Source organism: Stenella coeruleoalba (genome assembly GCF_951394435.1).
Source record: "Stenella coeruleoalba genome assembly, chromosome: 1".
NCBI classification, from domain to species: domain Eukaryota; kingdom Metazoa; phylum Chordata; class Mammalia; order Artiodactyla; family Delphinidae; genus Stenella; species Stenella coeruleoalba.
In genome coordinates, this window is record NC_137169.1 from 53205614 (window position 1) to 53228550 (window position 22937).

The window sequence follows — 22937 nt, forward strand, 5'->3', positions numbered from 1 at the left end:
CACTTTTTTGGCTTCTCTTCTTAGACTGAAGCTGCTTTGACTATGAAAAACATTCTAAAGAAAAATTCATCCAACTTCAACTGCCCTTAATGCTGTATCCGGCAGCTGTTTCAGATCTTATTCTCTCTCCTTAAGCCTCTCACCATCAATCTCAATAGAAGACCTTACCTCCAACTTTCTTTTAGGAAAGAAAAGCCGTTCTGAATTTGCTCTGGCCAGGTCTTTTAACACATCTCCATCTTTACAGCTACCAAATCATCTTTCCTTTCATCTCAGAAAAATTTCTTTCTTCAATAGCTTCAGTGTCCTTCCTCACTAAATTCTTCCCTTCTTTCCTATCTTGAAAATACATGTTCACCTGAAACTAGTTTGCTCTGGCTTATTTATAGTATTTCTCTTAGTAATAAACTATTATATGATTTCTCTAGTAATAAACTTCCTGAATGTGCAGTATATATCAAGCGTTTTTTTTCCATTTACTTCCTAATATCTACTCTCTTTCTCTGAAACTAAGTTTTTGAATGCTTACCACATGGTATTGTACCCCTTTCATCATTTAATAGCTAAATGATTTTTCAAAGATACTTAACCTCTGTTTCCCTATCTATGTATGAAGGTAATAACCTACCTCATAAGGTGCCTGTGAAAATTAAGTTACATAATTTATGTAACATGCTTATTAGCACAGTGCCTTGCACACTGCCGTTTTCAGTAAATATTAGCTTTTCTCTTTTAAGATCACACAGCATATTTAAAGGCTAGGACTGCAAACCAGGTATTCTTCCTCCGGGGCTCTTTAGCTTATCTACCATTTTACGTAGGTATATATGAAATCTACCTGGAGATTCTTCTTCCTTCCAGTTTTTATTCAGAAAGTATATTTTTAAATACTGTCAAGAACTCCATCTAATGGACATATCTCAGATTTCATTTTCTAGCTCTCTACTTGACACTTTGTCATCTTTTATGTTTTCTTCTCAGTGTTTTCTCCAAAGAGTTCCCATTATTCCTCATATTCTCCATCATTCTTCCCAAGTCTCAGATTCTGATCATTTGCCTTTTATGTTCTCCCTTTCAACTTGTATCATCAGTGATGATTCCCAAACCTGGGTATATATTTAACATCTCTCAGCAGCTACCAGCGCCAGACTTCAACCTATCTAAACTCTACCCACTGGTCTTCATGAAGCCTTTTCATGTGTCTACATTACTCAATCACATTCAGCCATTATACACACACACACACACACACACACACACACACACACACACACACACATGCAGGACCTGTCATATCCTATGCTAGATGTTGGAGATAAGACATTGTCCCTGTTCTTAAAGAGCTTGCTTTAGCAAGAGAGAAACACAGACACAAAAATAATAATTCAGTTTTACAAATGCTATAATAAAGGTGCTAATCTTCTTCAAAACTAGGTCTGTACTACAAAATCTGCATTTAACCATAGTATCCTGTTTCAATGTTGTAACTTTCTAACTGCAATGAAAATTTCTAGAGAGCAAATCTTTGGTCATTATTAGAACATATGGGGCTTCCCTGGTGGCACAGTGGTTAAGAATCTGCCTGCCAATGCAGGGGACATGGGTTTGAGCCCTGGTCCAGGAAGATCCCACATGCCGTGGAGCAACTAAGCCCGTGCGCCACAACTACTGAGCCTGCGTGCCACAACTACTGAAGCCCGTGCTCCTAGAGCCTGTGCTCTGCAACAAGAGAAACCACCGCAATGAGAAGCCCACGCACCACAATGAAGAGTAGCCCCCGCTCACCGCAACTAGAGAAAGCCTGCACGCAGCAACAAAGACCTAACACAGCCAAAATTAAATAAAATAAATTTTTAAAACAATATTAGAACATATTATTGCTACTCAAGGAATTATTTTTGATTACTTAGCAAGCAGAAGGAATAAAAAGAAAAACAATCCTCTTAAGGGTCTATCTAACAAATGCATGTTGTATTTTACCTATGTAAATATAAGAAGAATGTAAAACTTAGAGATGTGAGTCTCTCATAGTCAATCATTCATTCACTGAATTAACATATACTTATCAAGTGTCCACTCTGTACCAGACACAATTCTAATGCAGTGGGAATACAGCAGTGAATAAGAAAGTGCCTGCTCTCTTGAGCTCACATTCTAAAGGAAGGGGACAGATAATGAACAAACAAGCAAATTTCAGGTAAGTGCCTTGCAGAAAATAAAACAGGCTTATCTGGTTAAGAATAATTGTGGCAACGGCAACACAGCTATAATTCAGATTGGGTGGCCAATGACAGTCTCAGTGAGTAGATGATACTCTTTGAGTGGAGACCTGAAGAACCACAAGGAGGAAATGCCTATGTGGAGATCTTAGGGCAATTTCAGCATTGCTTCAGGCAGAGAAAAGTCCTAGTCCAAAGGCCCTAAGGTGGGACTGGGTTGGGCCCATTAGAGAAACAAAAAGAAGGCCAGGATGGCTAGATTTTAGTATGTGAGGAGGGAAGAGAGTGGCAGTGTAGACAACAGCTAGATATATAGGGCTTTGAGGTCCATTATTAAGTCTGAATTTTATTTTAAATGCTATTTTAAAAGCACACACTTTTAACTATTTTAAAAGTTAAGTGTGCTTTTAAACACATTAAAGAGTTTTAAGCAAGGAAGTGACGTAATTTAATTTTCATTTCTAAAAGACCATGTAGGCTGCTGGGTAGAAAAGGGATTTTTAGGGAGGGAAGAATGGAAGCATGATTAGGGGAGCAGCAGTAAAGACGGAGAGAAGTAGCTAAACTTGGGATATATTTTGGAGGTAGTATTAAGGCATTTGCTAATGGACTGGGTGCAGGAAAGAGTGAGAAAAGGAGGAAACAAGCAACAGTAAAAGCTTATAATCCTGTATATTACTATTTAAAGCTCTTCCAGTTATCTTTTTTAACTCAATAGACAAAGTAGTAGTGAACACAGTTATCACGGCTTTCAGACTTGATAGAAAATCTTTCCAAGTGTCAAAGGACCAACTCTGAAGACCAGCTGGAAAAGATAAAAAAGAAGTCTTTCATAGGTCCTATATTGTTCCACAGAAATGTATCTATTTTAATAGAACTGATCCTTCATGTGAGAAAGAAACCTCATCACAAAAATAGCTGACTGTTAGAATTCTCTACTTTTTATCAGACACTGCTGAACACCTACACAACATCTCCTTCCCCTGTCTTCCTTCCTAATAGAATGTAAAAATTTTCAGGTATACGTTCCTGCCCCTGTGACTCAGGGGAAGCTGACTCCATTCCCCCAGCTTCTGAAGTAGATAGATCCAATCAGACTAGCCCTGCTACTTAAAGCAGACAGTCAGTAAAGCTGTTTCATTATCAGTGTGAGAAGAGATAAATGTTAATTAACTAATTGTTTCCTTAACTGAGAAGGTCTACAAAAAAAAATATCATATGAACTGAACACTTTTTAGTGACAGCTGATTTACATTTAGGCATGAGGTCCTTACCTTCTGCTTTGTAACAAACCACCCATGAACCAAAACCAGTCTAAGCACCACATTTGAGTAGAAGTGATCTAATCCATCCAGGAACCTGGCATTGCTCTGGTGACTGTAACAGTACAGGATAGGCAAGTGAGCCAAATCAGTCCAAAGAAAAGATGTGCACTGCATGCTTGAAAGAGGGTTTTTTTCCCTCTGTCCTCTGCTGGACATGAACAAGTAATAATCTAAGCTCAACTGCCAGAGCAACTATCTCACAGTCATGAGAGGCACACTAGCCTCAGGATAAAGCTGAGGGGTTTCTATAGAAGTAAGAGATATAAAGAAACAGAACCCTGATAATATTATTGAGCTGCTGATTATAGTGTGCTAAAAACTTTACCTTTCTCCCAATTATGAAAAAATAAATATCCTTCCTTTAATAAAGCCAGCCAGTATGAAGAAAGGTTTTCTGTTTCTGGTAACCAAACTTATCCTGATGTATTAAGTAAAAATACTGGAAATATAGAGTCAAATGATAGAGATATAACAGTTATTAAGAAAGGTAGTATGTTTAGAAATTGTTTTCAGAGTGATTTTTTTCAAACAATGGATCCTTCCCCCCTGATGACATTATATTCATTTATCAATGGCAAAATATAAGAGTGGTGGCAAGCAGGGGTGGGAGACCCAGGGTTTCACCCACTTAGTCTGTCCTCTCCATACTCCAATGTCTACACCCCAACCCCATCCTACATGGAAGCACATTAAGGACCTTTTCACAACCTTACAGTTCTGCAGAGCACAGAGTGAAAAACTGCTTCTTAAAACTATATTCCTAATGCAAGAAGTTGCTGTTATGAAAAAAACTCATGACTTTCATTTGCAGAAGCTTTAGCCTTTGACAGTTTACTAAGCATTAACCATGTCCCATCGCTAAGAACTTTACAAGCATCCTTTTTCATTCGTTCAACAAATACATCATAGGATTCTTAAAAAACCTGCTCAAAAGTATCTCCTTTTGTTCTCTGGAGCTCTTACTTCAGGTTAAACTGCATTACAAACTCCTAATGATATTATCATGGGGAAAAAAAGCAATTATTACCCAAATGAGTTACAGTCATTCAGATTTTTGAAAATAGCTGTTAACATAGAAATACCCTATACGGATCTTAGATCACAACACATTTATAGAAAAGCTATTTCTATAAATTCAAATCATCAGACAATATACTCTTCTTACTATATCAATTTCCAGTAATTCTTTGAAAGTATACACAATTTTGGAAGTTTCTAAAACCTAAGGACGTTTGTTTATAGAGCAAATTTTGAAGTACATGCTACAGAGTATGATGGCAAATCATAAATTTTCCTCACAAGGAATCAAACAGATTAGTCTACTTAACTGAAATGTGCCTGCTGTATATCAGCAAATCTAAAAGTCCATCTACTAATATGCACAAATATTTTATGTACTACTAAGAAGGAAAAAAAGGCCACCAACTAAACCATGATGCAATGTTGATTTCAAGACAAACATCAAATTCAGAGATGACAAAAAATGTCTTTCTTAAAACTGATGAAATATAGAAATAACATGAGTATGGAACTTAGTGAACACAGAAGTAGAAGAAGAGTGGTAAACAGTATTCTTGTGATTCCTAGGACGTTAAGTGGATACTTCTGTCCCATTGTCCAAAATCAAATTAATATTCTACACGGCAAAAACTGGTCTACTCACCCTTCAGCATCAGGGTCTAAAATGACAGCCAGCTCTGTTAACACAAGTCCTGCCAAATAATGTTGCTGGCGGAAAGGCACAGACAATTCAAACATATTTGCAATCTTCTGGTCTTGCACAGTGGTGGAAAATCCAGAACTCTGTTTGGGAGTGAGGTAGAACAAAACTATAACAGCTATGCAACAAAACATTCTATAGACAGAGCACTACAACAAATGAGATGTGAGCATTATCTGAAAGTGAGATAAACTTTTTAAGTTTATTTTTACATTACTATTATTAACATTGGAGAAAGTAACTGCTCTTACTTTTGGTATAGGAAACTATGATGAAATAACATTTTAAATTATTTTCAATTTCCTTTTTCTCATATTAAAATTTTTTCATCTGCTTTTTCCTTTATACTTTTAGCCACTTAATGTTTCAATATCATACTCTGAAGGGAAAAAAGGAACTAAATCCATATGATACATTATGTACTCACTGCTGAGTACAAGAGAAATATTCATAGTCAAGGCTATCTATGGGTTTCCAGAGAAATTTCAAATACTATGAAGTTGTTTTTCAGGGAAAACACTATCTCCAGAAAATTACTGTCTTTTTTTGTCCACTCACTGAGTTTTTAAGAGTTTTTTAATACTGTAAAATAGCATCCCGCCCCCCCCCACAAGATGCTTAAGGCAAGAATGTCCTCAATCTCATCATCCTTAATCCATATTCAAGACCGCCCATGCGAGGTTTCTTAGAAGAACAGACTTCAGATCTCTCTATGGAGAAATCATCTTCCTAATAAGCATATAAAACTATCCTTGCCCCCACTTCCCAAAGAGTGATGTCTCTGTCATCTATTAGAATCTGAAAATTCTGCAGTTAGATGAGAAAGTAGGGAACGAGATAATGGAAGAAATTCTGTTAATTTCTTGGCTGAATGAGATGTTCAGCAGGGAGTCAGGTGTAAACAAATGTGTTTCATTAAAGGTTTTAGGAACTGTACCTTTGATTAATTTGTACTTGACTGTGTAGCCACATCTTTGACAGAGGATGGGGGAAGGGAGCAAAAGACTAGCCTCATTTGTTATTGGAAGAAGTGTGTCCTAGCCAGGTAAAAGTATGTGGAAACAGGCTGATCCTTAAGAATTTTTGCAAAGGTAAAATGAAAAGTTGGGGGTGTTCTCTGATGTTTTCTAATCTTTCTGAGTAAAGTTTAAAATTTAGTTTATCAAACATCTGAGGTTGATCTAGTGTAGGGAATTACTTTCAGGAATTAAATATCTCAAAAATAAACTTATAAAGAGTTCATATCAACTTTCACTTTAGACATTAAGAGCTTAAAGAAGTAGCTTGTTTGCCTTAGGAATTATATAGCAAAAAGATGTTTCACTAGGAGGGAACATCCAGGCTTCTCTGATATGAAAACCACAAAATCGCTTCATTTCAATCTGTATGACAGGACACATAATAATTGCTACGATAACCCTTTGTCATCTTTAAAGCAACTACTAGGCACCCTGTGAAAATCCATAAACACCCATCTAGTTTCCTTTGGGTTCTCTGGATACAAGAGAGGCAGGTAGGGCTTTGCCAGGACTGCACTGCAGTTTGACTTCTTTCTCTGCTAAATTATGCTTCATTCCCCTTCCTTTCACAGGTATTGACATCTAATAAATACCTTGTCTCCCAAACTCAGTCTGTGTCTGCCTCAAAAAAACCCAACCTGTGAAAACATCAAGTGAGTTTATGTAGCTGAATTCACTCCCTTGTGCCTGAATCGGTAAGAGGGGTACAACAAAGTGGTTAAAACTTGGGCCCTAGAATAAGCCAACACATCCCATGGTTCAAAGCCTAGATCTGCAAATTTTTACTATATGTGACCCTGGGTAAGTTACTGACCTTTCTGTGTTTCAATTTTTTTCACCTGTAAAATGGGGATAATAATAGAACTTACCTCCTAGAGTTCCTGTGAGGAGTAAATGATTAATACTTATAAAGTACTTAACCATTTAATACTTATAAAGCACTTAGTATGGAGCCTATCACACAGCTATTATTCAACAGTGTTACTTTTCATGTTTTCCAGTGTTTAGAATGCTTTTTCCACAAGTCTGGACTTAAAAAAATTTGTTTTCATACATTTTGCATACCTGAGATGTTGCAGAAGAAACAGAAGGTGATGGTGACGCAGGTGGAGTTAGCAGGCTGCAGGGTAAGTTTAAGGTAACATAGTGCTCATGGCTGCAGATGATGCGCAGAAAATCCAGCCTCAGGGACACCAAGACACTTGGAGTTGGTAATGAATAAAGCTTTGAAGATACCTTGTAAGCGTTGCATAAATAAGAAAACACCAATTGAACATATCATTTCTCTACTACCGATAACAGAATGATGAATTAAAGAATTAAAGTGTTTTCTAAATTAAAGGGAGATGGCGAAGAAGGAGGAAATAGCTTCTTCCTCTTAGTCTATGTCATTGTTGAGTGTGAGAAACCCTTGTATTCGACAGAATAACTGCTTTGGGGGAAAACATTACTACCTTTAAAATAAGGTGCTGAGAGAGAGGGCGAAGATGACGGAAGAGTAAGACGTGGAGATCACCTTCCTCCCCACAGACACATCAGAAATACATCTACATGTGGAACAACTCCAACAGAACACCTACTGAACGCTAGCAGAAGACCTCAGACCTCCCAAAAGGCAAGAAACTCCCCACGTACCTGGGTAGGGCAAAAGAAAAAAGAATAAACAGAGACAAAAGAATAGGGACGGGACCTGCACCAGTGGGAGGGAGCTGTGAAGGAAGAAAGGTTTCCACACACTAGGCAGCCCCTTCGCGGACCGAGACTGCGGGTGGCGGAGGGGGGAAGCTTCGGAGCCACGGAGGAGAGCACAGCAACAGGGGTGCAGGGACCAAAGTGGAGAGATTTCCGCACAGAGGAACGGTGCCGACGGGTGCTGGAATCTGAGGCTCGGGCTTCGGTCAGAGCGCAGGGAGAGGACTGGGTGAACACAGCCTTGAAGGTGTTAGTGCACCACGCCTACCCAGGAGGGAGTCCGGGGAAAAGTCTGGACCTGCCGAAGAGGCAAGAGACTTTTTCTTCCCTCTTTGTTTCCTGGTGCGCGAGGAGAGGGGATTAAAAGCGCTGCTTAAAGGAGCTCCAGAGACGTAGCAGCACGGACCCAAGAAACGGGCATGAGACGCTAAGGCTGCTGCTGCCGCCACCAAGAAGCCAGTGTGCGAGCACAGGTCACTATCCACACCCCCCTTCCGGGGAGCCTGTGCAGCCCACCACTGCCAGGGTCCCGGGATCCAGGGACAACTTGCCCGGGAGAACGCACGGCGCGCCTCCGGCTGGTGCAACGTCACGCCAGCCTCTGCCGCCGCAGGCTCGCCCCACACTCCGTGCCCCTCCCACCCCTGAGTGAGCCAAAGCCCCCAGCGGCTCCTTTAACCCCGTCCTGTCTGAGCGAAGAACAGACGCCCTCCAGCGACCTACACGCAGAAGCGGGGCCAAATCCAAAGCTGAGCCCCCAGAGCTGTGGGAACAAAGAGAAAGGGAAATGTCTCCAAGCAGCCTCAGGAGCAGCGAGCGGGTTAAATCTTCACAATCAACGTGATGTACCCTGCATCTGTGGAATACCTGAATAGACAACGAGTCATCCCAAATTGAGGAGGTGGACTTTGAGAGCAAGATTTATGATTTCTTCCCCTTTTCCTCTTTTTGTGAGTGTGTATGTGTATGCTTCTGTGTGAGATTTTGTCTGTATAGCTTTGCTTTCACCATTTGTCCTAGGGTTATATCTGTCCGTTTTGTTTTTGTTTTACTTAAAAAAAATTTTTTTTCTTCATAATTATTTTTTATTTTGATAACTTTATTTTATTTTATCTTTATTTTCTTTTATCCCCGTCCTTCCTTCCTTCCTTTCCTTTCTTTCTTTCTTCTTTATCTTTCTTTCCTTCATTCCTTCCTCCCTCCCTTCCTTCTTTCTTTCCTTCTACTTTTTCTCCCTTTTATTCTGAGTCGTGTGGATGAAAAGCTCTTGGTGCTGCAGCCAGGAGTCAGTGCTGTGCCTCTGAGGTGGGAGAGCCAACTTCGGGACACTGGACCACAAGAGACCTCCCAGCTCCATGTAATATCAAACGGCGAAAATCTCCCAGAGAACTCCATCTCAACACCAACACCCAGCTTCACTCAACGACCAACAAGCTACAGTGCTAGACACCCTATGCCAAACAACTAGCAAGACAGGAACACAACCCCATCCATTAGCAGAGAGGCTGCCTAAAATCATAAGAAGGCCACAGACATCCCAAAACACACCACCAGACGTGGACCTGCCCACCAGAAAGACAAGATCCAGCCTCATTCACCAGAACACAGGCAATAGTCCCCTCCACCAGGAAGCCTACACAACCCACTGAACCAACTTTAGCCACTGGGGACAGACACCAAAAACAACGGGAACTATGAACCTGCAGCCTGCAAAAAGGAGACCCCAAACACAGTAAGATAAGCAAAATGAAAAGACAGAAAAACATACAGCAGATGAAGGAGCAAGATAAAAACCCACTAGACCTAACAAATGAAGAGGAAATAGGCAGAGTTCCTGAAAAAGAATTCAGAATAATGACAGTAAAGATGATCCAAAATCTTGGAAATAGAGAAAATGCAAGAAACATTTAACAAGGACCTAGAAGAACTAAAGATGAAACAAGCAACGATGAACACACAATAAATGACATTAAAAATACTCTAGAAGGGATCAATAGCAGAATAACTGAGGCAGAAGAACGGATAAGTGACCTGGAAGATAAAATAGTGGAAATAACTACTGCAGAGCAGAATAAAGAAAAAAGAATGAAAAGAACTGAGGACAGTCTCAGAGACCTCTGGGACAACATTAAACACACCAACATTCGAATTATAGGGGTTCCAGAAGAAGAAGAGAAAAAGAAAGGGACTGAGAAAATATTTGAAGAGATTATAGTTGAAAACTTCCCTAATATGGGAGAGGAAATACTTAATCAAGTCCAGGAAGCACAGAGAGTCCCATACAGGATAAATCCAAGGAGAAACATGCCAAGACACATATTAATCAAACTGTCAAAAATTAAATACAAAGAAAACATATTAAAAGCAGCAAGGGAAAAACAACAAATAACACACAAGAGAATCCCCATCAGGTTAACAGCTGATCTTTCAGCAGAAACTCTGCAAGCCAGAAGGGACTGGCAGGACATATTTAAAGTAACGAAGGAGAAAAACCTACAACCAAGATTACTCTACCCAGCAAGGATCTCATTCAGATTTGATGAAGAAATTAAAACCTTTACAGACAAGCAAAAGCTGAGAGTTCAGCACCACCAAACCAGCTTTACAACAAATGCTAAAGGATCTTCTCTAGGCAAGACACACAAAAGAAGGAAAAGACCTACAATAACAAACCCAAAACAATTAAGAAAATGGGAATAGGAATATACATATCGATAATTACCTTAAATGTAACTGGACTAAATGCTCTGACCAAAGGACACAGACTGGCTGAATGGATACAAAAACAAGACCCATATATATACTGTCTACAAGAGACCCACTTCAGACCTAGGGACACATACAGACTGAAAGTGAGGGGATGGAAAAAGATATTCCATGCAAATGGAAACCAAAAGAAAGCTGGAGTAGCAATTCTCATATCAGATGAAATAGACTTTAAAATAAAGACTATTACAAGAGACAAGGAAGGACACTACATAATGATCAAGGAGTCGATCCAAGAAGAAGATATAACAATTGTGAATATTTATGCACCCAACATAGGAGCACCTAAACACATAAGGCAAATACTAACAGCCATAAAAGGGAAAATCGACAGTAACACATTCATAGTAGGGGACTTTAACACCCCACTTTCACCAATGGACAGATCATCCAAAATGAAAATAAACAAGGAAATGCAAGCTTTAAATGATACATTAAACAAGATGGACTTAATTGATATTTATAGGACATTCCATCCAAAAACAACAGAATACACATTTTTCTCAAGTGCTCATGGAATATTCTCCAGGATACATCATATCTTGGGTCACAAATCAAGCCCTGATAAATTTAAGAAAATTGAAATTGTGTCAAGTATCTTTTCCAACCACAACGCTATGAGACTAGATATCAATTACAGGAAAAGATCTGTAAAAAATACAAACACATGGAGGCTAAACAATACACTACTTAATAAAAAAGTGGTCACTGAGGAAATCAAAGAGAAAATCAAAAAATATCTAGAAACAAATGACAATGGAGACACAACAACCCAAAACCTATGGGATGCAGCAGAAGCAGTTCTAAGAGAGAAGTTTATAACAATACAATCCTACCTTAAGAAACAGGAAACATCTCGAATAAAAAACCTAATCTTGCACCTAAAGCAATTACAGAAAGAAGAACAAAAAAACCTCAAAGTTAGCAGAAGGAAATAAATCATAAAGATCAGATCAGAAATAAATGAAAAAGAAATGAAGGAAACGATAGCGAAGATCAATAAAACTAAAAGCTGGTTCTTTGAGAAGATAAACAAAATTGATAAACCATTAGCCAGACTCATCAAGAAGAAAAGGGAGAAGACTCAGATCAATAGAATTAGAAATGAAAAAGGAGAAGTAACAACTGACACTGCAGAAATACAAAAGATCATGGGAGATTACTACAAGCAACTCTATGCCAATAAAATGGACAACCTGGAAGAAATGGACAAATTCTTAGAAATGCACAACCTGCCAAGACTAAATCAGGAAGAAATAGAAAATATGAACAGACCAATCACAAGCCCTGAAATTGAAACTGTGATTAAAAATCTTCCAACAAACAAAAGCCCAGGACCAGATAGCTTCACAGGCAAATTCTATCCAACATTCAGAGAAGAGCTAATGCCTATCCTTCTCAAACTCTTCCAAAATACAGCAGAGGGAGGAACACTCCCAAACTCATTCTACGAGGCCACCATCACCCTGATACCAAAACCAGACAAAGACATCACAAAGAAAGAAACTACAGGCCAGTATCACTGATGAACATAGATGCAAAAATCCTCAACATAATACTAGCAAACAGAATACAACAGCACATTAAACGGATCACACACCATGATCAAGTGGGGTTTATTCCAGGAATGCAAGGATTCTTCAATATACGCAAATCAATCAATGTGATATACCATATTAACAAACTAAAGGAGAAAAACCATATGATCATCTCAATAGATGCAGAAAAAGCTTTCGACAAAATTTAACATCTATTTATGATAAAAACCCTGCAGAAAGTAGGCATAGAGGAAATTTTCCTCAACATAATCAAGGCCATATATGACAAGCCCACAGCCAACATCATCCTCAATGGTGAAAAACTGAGAGCATTTCCACTAAGATCAGGAAGAAGACAAGGTTGCCCACTCTTACCACTCTTATTCAACATAGTTTTGGAAGTTTCAGCCACAGCAATCAAGAAAAGGAAATTATAGGAATCCAAATCAAAAAAGAAGAAGTAAAGCTGTCATTGTTTGCAGATGACATGATACTATACATAGAGAACCTAAAGATGCTACCAGAAAACTAAAAGAGCTAATCAATGAATTTGGTAAAGTAGCAGGATACAAAATTAATGCACAGAAATCTCTGGCCTTCCTATACACTAATGATGAAAAATCTGAAAGTGAAATCAAGAAAACACTCCCATTTACCACTGCAACAAAAAGAATAAAATAACTAGGAATAAACCTACCTGAGGAGACAAAAGACCTGTATGCAGAAAATTATAAGACACTGACAAAAGAAATTAAAGATGATACAAATAGATGGAGAGATATACGATGTTCTTGGATTGGAAGAATCAACATTGTGAAAATGACTCTACTACCCAAAGCAATCTACAGATTCAGTGCAATCCCCATCAAACTACCACTGGCATTTTTCACAGAACTAGAACAAAAAATTTCACAATTTGTATGGAAACACAAAAGACCCCGAATAGCCAAAGCAATCTTGAGAACTAAAAACGGAGCGGGAGGAATCAGGCTCCCTGACTTCAGACTATACTACAAAGCTACAGTAATCAAGACACTATGGTACTGGCACAAAAACAAAAAGATCAATGGAACAGGATAGAAAGCCCAGAGATAAACCCACGCACATATGGTCACCTTATCTTTGATAAAGGAGGCAGGAATGTACAGTGGAGAAAGGACAGCCTCTTCAATAAGTGGTGCTGGGAAAACTGGACAGATACATGTAAAAGTATGAGATTAGATCACTCCCTAACACCATCCACAAAAATAAGCTCAAAATGGATTAAAGACCTAAATGTAAGGCCAGAAACTATCAAACTCTTAGAGGAAAACATAGGTAGAACACTCTATGATATAAATCACATCAAGATCCTTTTTGACCCACCTCCTAGAGTAATGGAAATAAAAACAAAAATAAACAAATGGGACCTAATGAAACTTCAAAGCTTTTGCACAGCAAAGGAAACCATAAACAAGACCAAAAGACAACCCTCAGAATGGGAGAAAATATTTGCAAATGAAGCAACTGACAAAGGATTCATCTCCAAAATTTACAAGCAGTTCATGCAGCTCAATAACAAAAAAACAAACAACCCAATCCAAAAATGGGCAGAAGACCTAAATAGACATTTCTCCAAAGAAGATATACAGACTGCCAACAAACACATGAAAGAATGCTCAACATCATTAATCATTAGAGAAATGCAAATCAAAACTACAATGAGATATCATCTCACACCGGTCAGAATGGCCAACATCAAAAAATCTAGAAACAATAAATGCTGGAGAGGGTGTGGAGAAAAGGGAACACTCTTGCACTGCTGGTGGGAATGTGAATTGGTACAGCCACTATGGAGAACAGTATGGAGGTTCCTTAAAAAACTACAAATAGAACTACCATATGACCCAGCAATCCCACTACTGGGCATATACCCTGAGAAAACCATAATTCAAAAAGAGTCATGTACCAAAATGTTCATTGCAGCTCTATTTACAATAGCCAGGAGATGGAAACAACCTAAGTGCCCATCATCGGATGAATGGATAAAGAAGATGTGGCACATACATACAATGGAATATTACTCAGCCATAAAAAGAAACAAAATTGAGTTATTTGTAGTGAGGTGGATGGACCTAGAGTCTGTCATACAGAGTCAAGTCAAAAAGAGAAAGACAAATACTGTATGCTAACACATATATATGGAATAAGAAAAAAATTAAAATGTCATGAAGAACCTAGGGGTAAGACAGGAATAAAGACACAGATCTACTAGAGAATGGACTTGAGGATATGGGGAGGGGGAAGGGTAAGCTGTGACAAAGCCAGAGAGTGGCGTGGACACTACCATACACTACCAAACATAAAATAGATAGCTAGTGGGAAGCAGCTGCATAGCACAGGGAGATCAACTCGGTGCTTTGTGACCACCTAGAGCGGTGGGATAGGGAGGGTGGGAGGGAGGGAGACGCAAGAGGGAAGAAATATGGGAACGTATGTATATGTATAACTGATTCACTTTGTTATAAAGCAGAAACTAACACACCATTGTAAAGCAGTTATACTCCAATAAAGATTTTTAAAATAATAAAAATAAATAAATAAAACAAATTCAACCAAAAAGAAGAATTAAAGAACAGTACTCAGTGAGCAGTTTTGAATTTTGTGGTTTAAATAACAGTATCGGCTTTTTCCAAAGTTACTCCTAAAATTAAAAATTTGGAACTACAAGATTTACTGTATAAATCCACTGACTAGGTGCATTCTTAAAGCCACATTCTTATATTTCCAATATAGCATTAATATTTCCACTTCTCAAAGATACACTTTATGAAGAAAAAGTATACCACCAAAATAACTTCCTAAAATAAATTATCCATTATTTTTACAGCACCTTGTGTTAACCTATATTTATAATTATCTATTTTCCCAAACTACACCCATTAGCTACTTGAGGAAACACATACAGACTGACTTATTTGAATAGTTTTAGCATCCCTAGAGTCTAGTTTAATGTTTGGCAAATGTAGGAGGCCAGTGCTTGAAGAATAAAGACAGGACAGGTTTTGGGAGCAATAATACATGAAATATCAGGGAAAAAGTAAAAATAATACATAGTGTTGCAAATACTTGCAAATAGATCAGTGCCCACACATAGTTTTAACTTCTCTATTAAAAGAAACATACAATATTGGCATCCAATAGAACAGACCTTCAAAATTCTAAGTATTAGACTGCCAAATAGCATTTTTAACCAGTAGGTCCCGAAAACTAATCTGTGGACCAGCAGGGAGTACGTTATAAGCACTGTTTCCCACATTCCCACCCCCACCACCAGGGTTCAAACTCCTCAGAAATGCTGGGATGGGGCACAGAGATCTGTACATTTTTAAAGCTCCCTTAAAAGGTAATTCTAGCATGATTATACAGCTCAGTACCCAAATGGTCTATCAGGATGGATAACTAATGTTTTCTAAAAGCCAGGTTTCATTAATCATTTGATAAAAAATTTAAAACAAAACCAGCTGTTTGTAGAAAACTTCTAGGATACTTTTAGTTTAGAAAAAGCTAGATAATAATATTTGTGACTTGGGTAAACATCTACTCATGCTTCTAAACTCTACAATGTCTAGGGCTTCATCATGAGGAATACACAGCAAAATGCAACTGCTTTAAAAATCACTTAAGACAGAAAAGGTTGGGTTAGCTGTTCATTCAGTAAAAATGCTACTCTCGCATGGCACCTTGGGGCTGCTTTACATTTAGACTCCTGACTTGATGGTCTACTTCTGAATAAGAATCTAAAAGTCATAAGTGGGCCAGTATAACTCAATGAAAAGCCAGCTGTACTGACAGCAGCTTGCCACAGTCCTGTGTCCCAATAAATGTAATTTATCTTTCCCTTATTAATAAAAATATGCCACTTTTTAAAAACATCATTATATAAATGTGTTCTTGAAAAATCTCTTAGCTCCAGCCCTAAAAGAGCAAACGCAGCATTTAAATTATTTGATTACTAATTATTACTAATTAGGCATTACCTGTTTATAGCAGGTCTTTATAAGGCTAAAGACAAATCCTCTGTCCATAACAGACAACAGATCATTGAGAAAGAATGCAAGGCTTGTGTTGAGTCTCTCAACCATTTCTGTGTCCTGGGAAACAATTAAAAGAAAAACAAATATAGTTTAACATGTGCTTGAAACACAGATTTTGTTTAAAAAAATAAGTTACCGTTACCTTCTGAAATCGTGAAACTATATCACTAGCAATTGTGCTGACAAGAGCAGCAATGTCATCCATGAAACGTTCTGGAAAACGACTTTTCCTTGGTGCATCAAGTTTATCATTAAAGTATAAATGGTGCACCATGCTCTTTACCTGAAAAAAGAAATAAGCCATTCGTTTAATTTCTTATGGATGTAATGAACAGTTACAGAGATTCTAAACATTAGGGCTATTTTGTCAACATACCACGTAATTTAACAGATAGATAAAATACTTTTAACTCATCAAATATTTTGAAAAAGTTCCCTACAATATTTTGTATGCGCTAGAGAAATATCAAACACGATACAACTCAATCTCTGTATCAGCTTCATGACATTATCCTGGCTATCAGTGGGAAACAAACTATGGGTATGTCAACAGAAAAAAATTTCATCCTTTAAAATTATTTTAAATTAAATCTTTCCAAGACTTAACAATTCTGCCATTCCATGTCCCCCCACCTGTTAGCTCTGAGAGGTTAGAAACCTTGACTGCATGTAGAATCTTTAGCACCTAGCATCTCGTGGCATATGGTGGGTGTACATTAAATATTGATGACTAGATATTAAGAATAAAATGTTAGGTAAAAACTAAAGTGGTTTCAATTTACCAAATACTTTTAGATATGGATTCTTATATCACAACAATGTGTTAACGGTACTAAAAATTTTTAATTCAGGGAAATTAATGACAAGGTTTTACAGTTGGTAAATAACAGAGACAAGTCAAACTATTTCATGTTTAAGAAATCTGAACATACATGTAAGACTATTTTAAAAAAGTCATTTGATCTTACATTAAAAGCACATGAATTACAATTTGGTGTTTATTCTCTAGGGGAAAAAAATGAGTTGCCTACCATTTACATATGGTCCCTGATTTATTTTTTTTGTAGATTAGCAAATCTCTAGACAAAACATCTTTTTTAAAATCTTTTACTGAAGTATAGTTGATTTACAATGTTGTGTTAGTTTTTGGTTACAGCAAAGTGATTCAGTTATATATATATATTCTTTTTCATATTCTTTTCCATTATGGTTTATTATAGGATATTGAATATAGTTCCCTGTGCTATACAGTGCGGCCTTGTTGCTTATTTTATATACAGTAGTTTGTATCTGCTAATCCCAAAGTCCTAATTTATCCCTCTCCCACCTTCTTTCCCCTTTGGTAACTGTAAGTTTGTTTTCTATGTCTGAGTCTGTTTTGTAAACAAGTTCATTTGTATCATATTTTGGATTACACATATAAGTGATATCATATGGTATTTAACTTTTCTCTCTCTGGCTTACTTCACTTAGTAGGATAATCTCTAGGTGCATCTATGTTGCTGCAAATGGCACTATTTCATTCTTTTTTATGGTTGAATAGTATTCCAATGTATATGTATTCCACATCTTCTTTATCCATTCATCTCTCGATGGATATTTAAGCTGCTTCCACGTCTCGGATATTGTAAATAGTGCTGCTATGACACTGGGGTGCATGTAACTTTTTGAATTAAGAGTTTTCTCCGGATATATGCCCCGGAGTGGGATTGATGGATCATATGGTTAGCTCTATTTTTAGTTTTTTAAGGAACCTCCATACTATACTCCATAGTGGCTACACCAATTTACATTCCCACCAACAGTGCAGAACGGTTTCCTTTTCTCCACATACTTTCCAGCAATTATTATTTGTAGGATTTTTAATGATGGCCATTCTGACTGGTGCGAGGCGATACCTCATTGTAGTTTTAACTTGCACAAGAAATGTCTTCTAATCTTCAACATAAGTAACACTCAATGCTAAGAATGATTCTATGGCATACTCTAGAAACTTCCATTGTTTCTTTTCTTTTTCTTTTTTCTGTCTCTTTTTTGTTGTTTTGCTTTCCTTTGTTTCTTATTTATTATTTTACATAATTTTTTTGGAAGAAAAAGTTTCAGTGATTTCAGCTTTCTAAAGCTAGAGAGGAAGGTCCCTAGTGCCAGAATGCCTAAGTTTGAATCACAGCTCTGCTGTATACAAGCTATGTATACTTAAACAAGTTACTTAATCTCTCTGTGCCTTGGTAATCCCTAGCCCATAGGGCTGTGCTACCATACTGTACGTACTTAATAAATGTATATTGCTTTTGTGTATATATGTGTTTATGTTGTGTGTGTATAGATATTTATTAAAATATTAATTCATTTATTTGTTTTAATATCATTTACTGAATTAAGTAGAAAGTGTTGTTGTTTTTCATTGGCTGTGACTGGCATTTCCCTAAGAGCTTTCTAACCATAAAAGCAGTAGGTATCTATAAAGCTCTTTTTATCTGGTATGAAATCAATAGTACTGCCATTATACACTAGCATGTTCAGATTAAGAAAGAATGTATCACAGGTTTCCTTTAAAAAGATAGTTAGCTTCTGCAACTATCCCTAAAAATATAGTTTAAATTAGCTTTATAACTCCATCTAAATTGTGCTGACTGTCCACAGTGTTTATTTAGAGATGTAGCAAAGGTAATTTTGTCTTGGAGGCACATGTAAAACCATAAGATGGGCAATAGGAAAAGATTCTAGGATAAAATCATGAGCTAACACAAAATTGTTTAACAAGAAAAACAAAGAATGTGTTTAGTTTGCTCACCATTAACTCAAAAAAGAACCAGGCTTGTTGCAAAGCTGATTCCCGAACGCTGCCACTGCAAACAACCCACTGCAAAGCCAGCTCCTCATGAAATAGCTATCCAGAAGTAAATCCAAAGTTATTATCAGTGTCAGGTCTGCTGGTAACACAAACCAAATAATGCAAGTACAAATGAAGATATAATGAGAATAAGCAAAATAAGGCATGTGAACCATTCAATGATGCAGTGAGGACACCCATTAACGAAACGGCTATTTATACACATAAGACAGTGGCATGTTGAATAGCTGGAAAAATTACATGTTATCTTGGAGTAAAATGTAATTTTAAAACGACAGGTGGGAAGTAGCCTCCTAAATTGTACGTGCAAAAAGAAACTAGACCCAAAACTCACAGTTACAAATAAAATCTGGCTTGTGCCTTACATACATATTTCAGCATATGCAAATACATTCATGAACTTTGCTGGTACAATTTAGGAAATACCTTTAAAAATTTAAACTTTGATATCAGCCATTAATTTTCAAGTTTTCAGGTATTTAAAGTCTTTTTATTAAAATAGCAGAAATTTCCTGCCTTATAATGGATATGCATACAAAGCATTTGCACAATAGTGTATATTAATATGAAAAAGGACTAACAAAACTGTGCATAAGGGAAGCAAATCAACATATCTTACTAAGAGTGATAATTTTTCTAACTCATCTTCCTTTCCCTGGAGATTTAAAACACAAAACAGAAGCAGTTACAGAAACAGAATTAAGAGTTGATACAATCTTTTTGGTACTAAAATTTAATGATCAAATTTAATGCACTAAACTCTAAAAACAGTCATCTGCAAAGATATAAACATTATAATAATGTAAAAGAGCTTGCAATGGAGAGGTATGCCCAAAAAGACATCAAACAAGCAATGCTTGCTCAAATGTATTTTTAAAAACAGTGCAGTTATTGTAACGTCTCATACTGGTTATGTAAAGAATCCTTACATCTACGTAATTGTTGGAATTATTTTCCCCTTACATGGACTATCTTCATATGAATCTACCTTTTTAGTTGGTAAGCGTCCCGTTAATGTTTGTAAGAAACTTGACGTCTCTGTGTGCGAAGACATACGATTACAACTTCGATCCATAGCCTATGGAGTGAAGATGAATGAATGACGAGATACCATTAAAGTCTGCTGTGGATGACTATGCAGTTCAAGGATTATATACAATTTTTTACATAGAGCTTTACTGTCATTTTAACAGCCATCTGTTTTATTGCTCATCCCATTTTCACTATTTTAAGTTGCTTTAACGACAATGCATTAGAAGTATCAAAATGGCTTCTATTTATTTTATCTTTAAAAGATAAGTATTTTAATGATTATATAAATCCAGAGTGCTGCAAAGAATGAAACTTTTATCTGTGTGATCTATACACATGCATGTATCTAGTAAGAAAATGTAAAAAGTAAAAACATACTTCTCACTGGTCTTGGACCAAAAAGAGAAATCAAGAATTTTATATTTAATTAAAAAATTAAAAGTTTAGAATCATTTCTTTCATGTTTCACTATCATCAAAAATTACGATTCAGGTTAGCCATATACTATATTAAATATAAATCATTTATAATAAATTTGCAATTAAAATTTTTCTTGAAGAACGAGAGCATTGTCCTCCAAAGCCAATACACAGATGAGAAGTATATTTTGAGGAATCATGCAGTATTAGCTATCAAGCAATTAGACTTAAGTAAGCAAAATCTAGTACAAATAAGTTACAACAAATTTCATACTTTGCAACACAGTACAGTTTAAAACAGATTTTTGCTTCTGGCACTTAATCTTACAGCATGGGGATCATATACTGTTCATATTTAATTTCAGTTTATTACCAATATTTCTAGTCAGTGATTATGAAGAAAATGACAAGATAGTAAATGCTAAATGACAATGATACAATAGCTACACTTTAAACCAAAAGCGAATGGAAAACTGTCAGGTTTTTTCCACACAAAAAATTTTTAAATTCCTACTAAAGATGCACTACCCCAAAAGTAGAAACTGTTATCAAAGCCATCAATTGCATAAGCAGCAGGCACTGAAACATCAATGGGGTGTATAGGAGGGAAGGAGAAGGAGACAGGAAATAGGAAAGGAGAGTATTACTGGTGCAATTGGTGGTATTCATGCATAGCAGTTGGAAAATGTGCTAAGTAAACAAAAATACACACTTTTTAATTATTAAAAAGCAAGCCACTGAAATCATAGTATATACTAAAAAGTAATGTTCTAAAGGGAAACATCAGCAGCGAATAAAGAAACCTCTAATATAAACACCACCTGTGTTGATTCTGCACTTGGACTGGGGTTGGATCCCCATGGGGCAGCTTTTGGACCACCAGTGTTAACCCAGGAATTGGAGCGGTCTAAACCCTAAGCATATAATAGAAAGCAGTTGGAAAGGAAAGAAATATTACATGTGGCATGCTATATTCTTAAAGAAATCCAGACTTTCCAATGCAAACATGTTTTTAATTAGTACTGTTAAAGCAACCAAAATTTTTAGGCATCTATAGAATATTAGTTCATCAAAATTATCTCATTACATAATTTTTAAAAAATCACAAAGAAAATTAAGTATAGCATTTAAAGGTAATTTCTCTTTATATAAAGGGATCACCTTTAAGTATCAACAACTAAAGATCCCACAGCACCATCCCCCCAAACTCTCTTCAGAGATGGTACAAGTTAGCAACAGACAATTTCCTCTAAATCTAACTAGGGTTTAAAGGAAAAAGAAAAAAAAAATTGAAGAAGAAAAACATTCCAATCTTGTCTAAAAGACTAATTTTATTCCATCTGTCATCAACCGAAAACTTCTGTGTAGCAGTACTCCATAATTCTATTTGAACTTGCCTCTTCTTTTAGGGACCAATAAAAAAAATTAAGTAAAAAATTAAGAAAAAAAAAAGATGCCCGATATTTGCTCCTTCCTAAAAATGATGGTAGATTTGGAGTTGTGCTCAGTCTTATTATGCTTGTTGAAATTAAACATAATGGGTAGATTTATTAACAAATAATAAATTTATGAATTTTATTATTTTAAAAAAAACATAATGGGCTACTTTTTTATATAAATATTATAAGGAAAAACATTATGCCAGGGCTGTCTGTAGGAATTGTATCTTCATCATCACTATCGTTAATTTGAAGTTAATTTAATATGCTATTAATGTGTATGACCAGAAGTGAATTATGTCTGTCTTCTCTGAAAGAGGTTATTATGATCCCAGGTAAAGGGAACTGGGGCTTTACTTCAATTTCTTAAAATTGATTATTAGAATCACCTGAATTATAAAATTCAGATTCTGGCCCTTACCCCCAGAAATCCAGATTCAGCAACATGGGCTGGGCCCTGGGAACCTATGAATAGAACTGAGCAAGGTAGAAGAGATTTTTAGAGGACTGCTGAAGACCACACAAGACAAGCCAACTAAAAATATTAGGGCCTGAGTATGAACCCAAACCAGAAAGCACCAAAGAAGGATAGGTAAAAGAAAAGAAAGAGTAAACAGTGGTAATCAACTCTATGTAGACATTAGTATCACCTGGTAAGGTTAAGGACAACCACCACCACAAATGTGCAGGGCCCTACCTCTGAACAGTTAAATAATCTCTGGGAGTGAGGCCCATGCATGTATATTGTGGGAAGGGAAGGAGGAGGTGGGGGGAAGGAAAAGGGAGGGGAGGAGGAAAGGGGAGGGGGAAAGAGGGAAGACAAACTACTACTAGCTCT

General features: G+C 36.8%; 1 protein-coding gene across 7 annotated transcripts in view; it reads right to left on the minus strand.

The window, feature by feature from the left end:
* DOCK7 (dedicator of cytokinesis 7) overlaps positions 1-22937 on the minus strand; it is a 214156-nt gene that overhangs the window by 64306 nt on the left and 126913 nt on the right. For 5 of the 7 annotated variants that reach the window (XR_013829415.1, XM_079929009.1, XM_079929007.1 and 2 more), the window contains exons 23-29: positions 21482-21574; positions 20198-20287; positions 19150-19245; positions 16498-16638; positions 16299-16412; positions 7349-7519; positions 5208-5347 (exon numbers count right to left, since the gene is read on the minus strand). Coding sequence is in view for 6 of the 7 variants with exons in the window: in XM_079929009.1 (XP_079785135.1) it covers positions 5208-5347; positions 7349-7519; positions 16299-16412; positions 16498-16638; positions 19150-19245; positions 20198-20287; positions 21482-21574 (845 nt within the window). In the remaining variant the exon portion in view is untranslated. The remainder of the gene's footprint in view (positions 1-5207; positions 5348-7348; positions 7520-16298; positions 16413-16497; positions 16639-19149; positions 19246-20197; positions 20288-21481; positions 21575-22937) is intronic. The other 2 variants (XM_079929011.1, XM_079929010.1) reach the window with 1 other exon arrangement.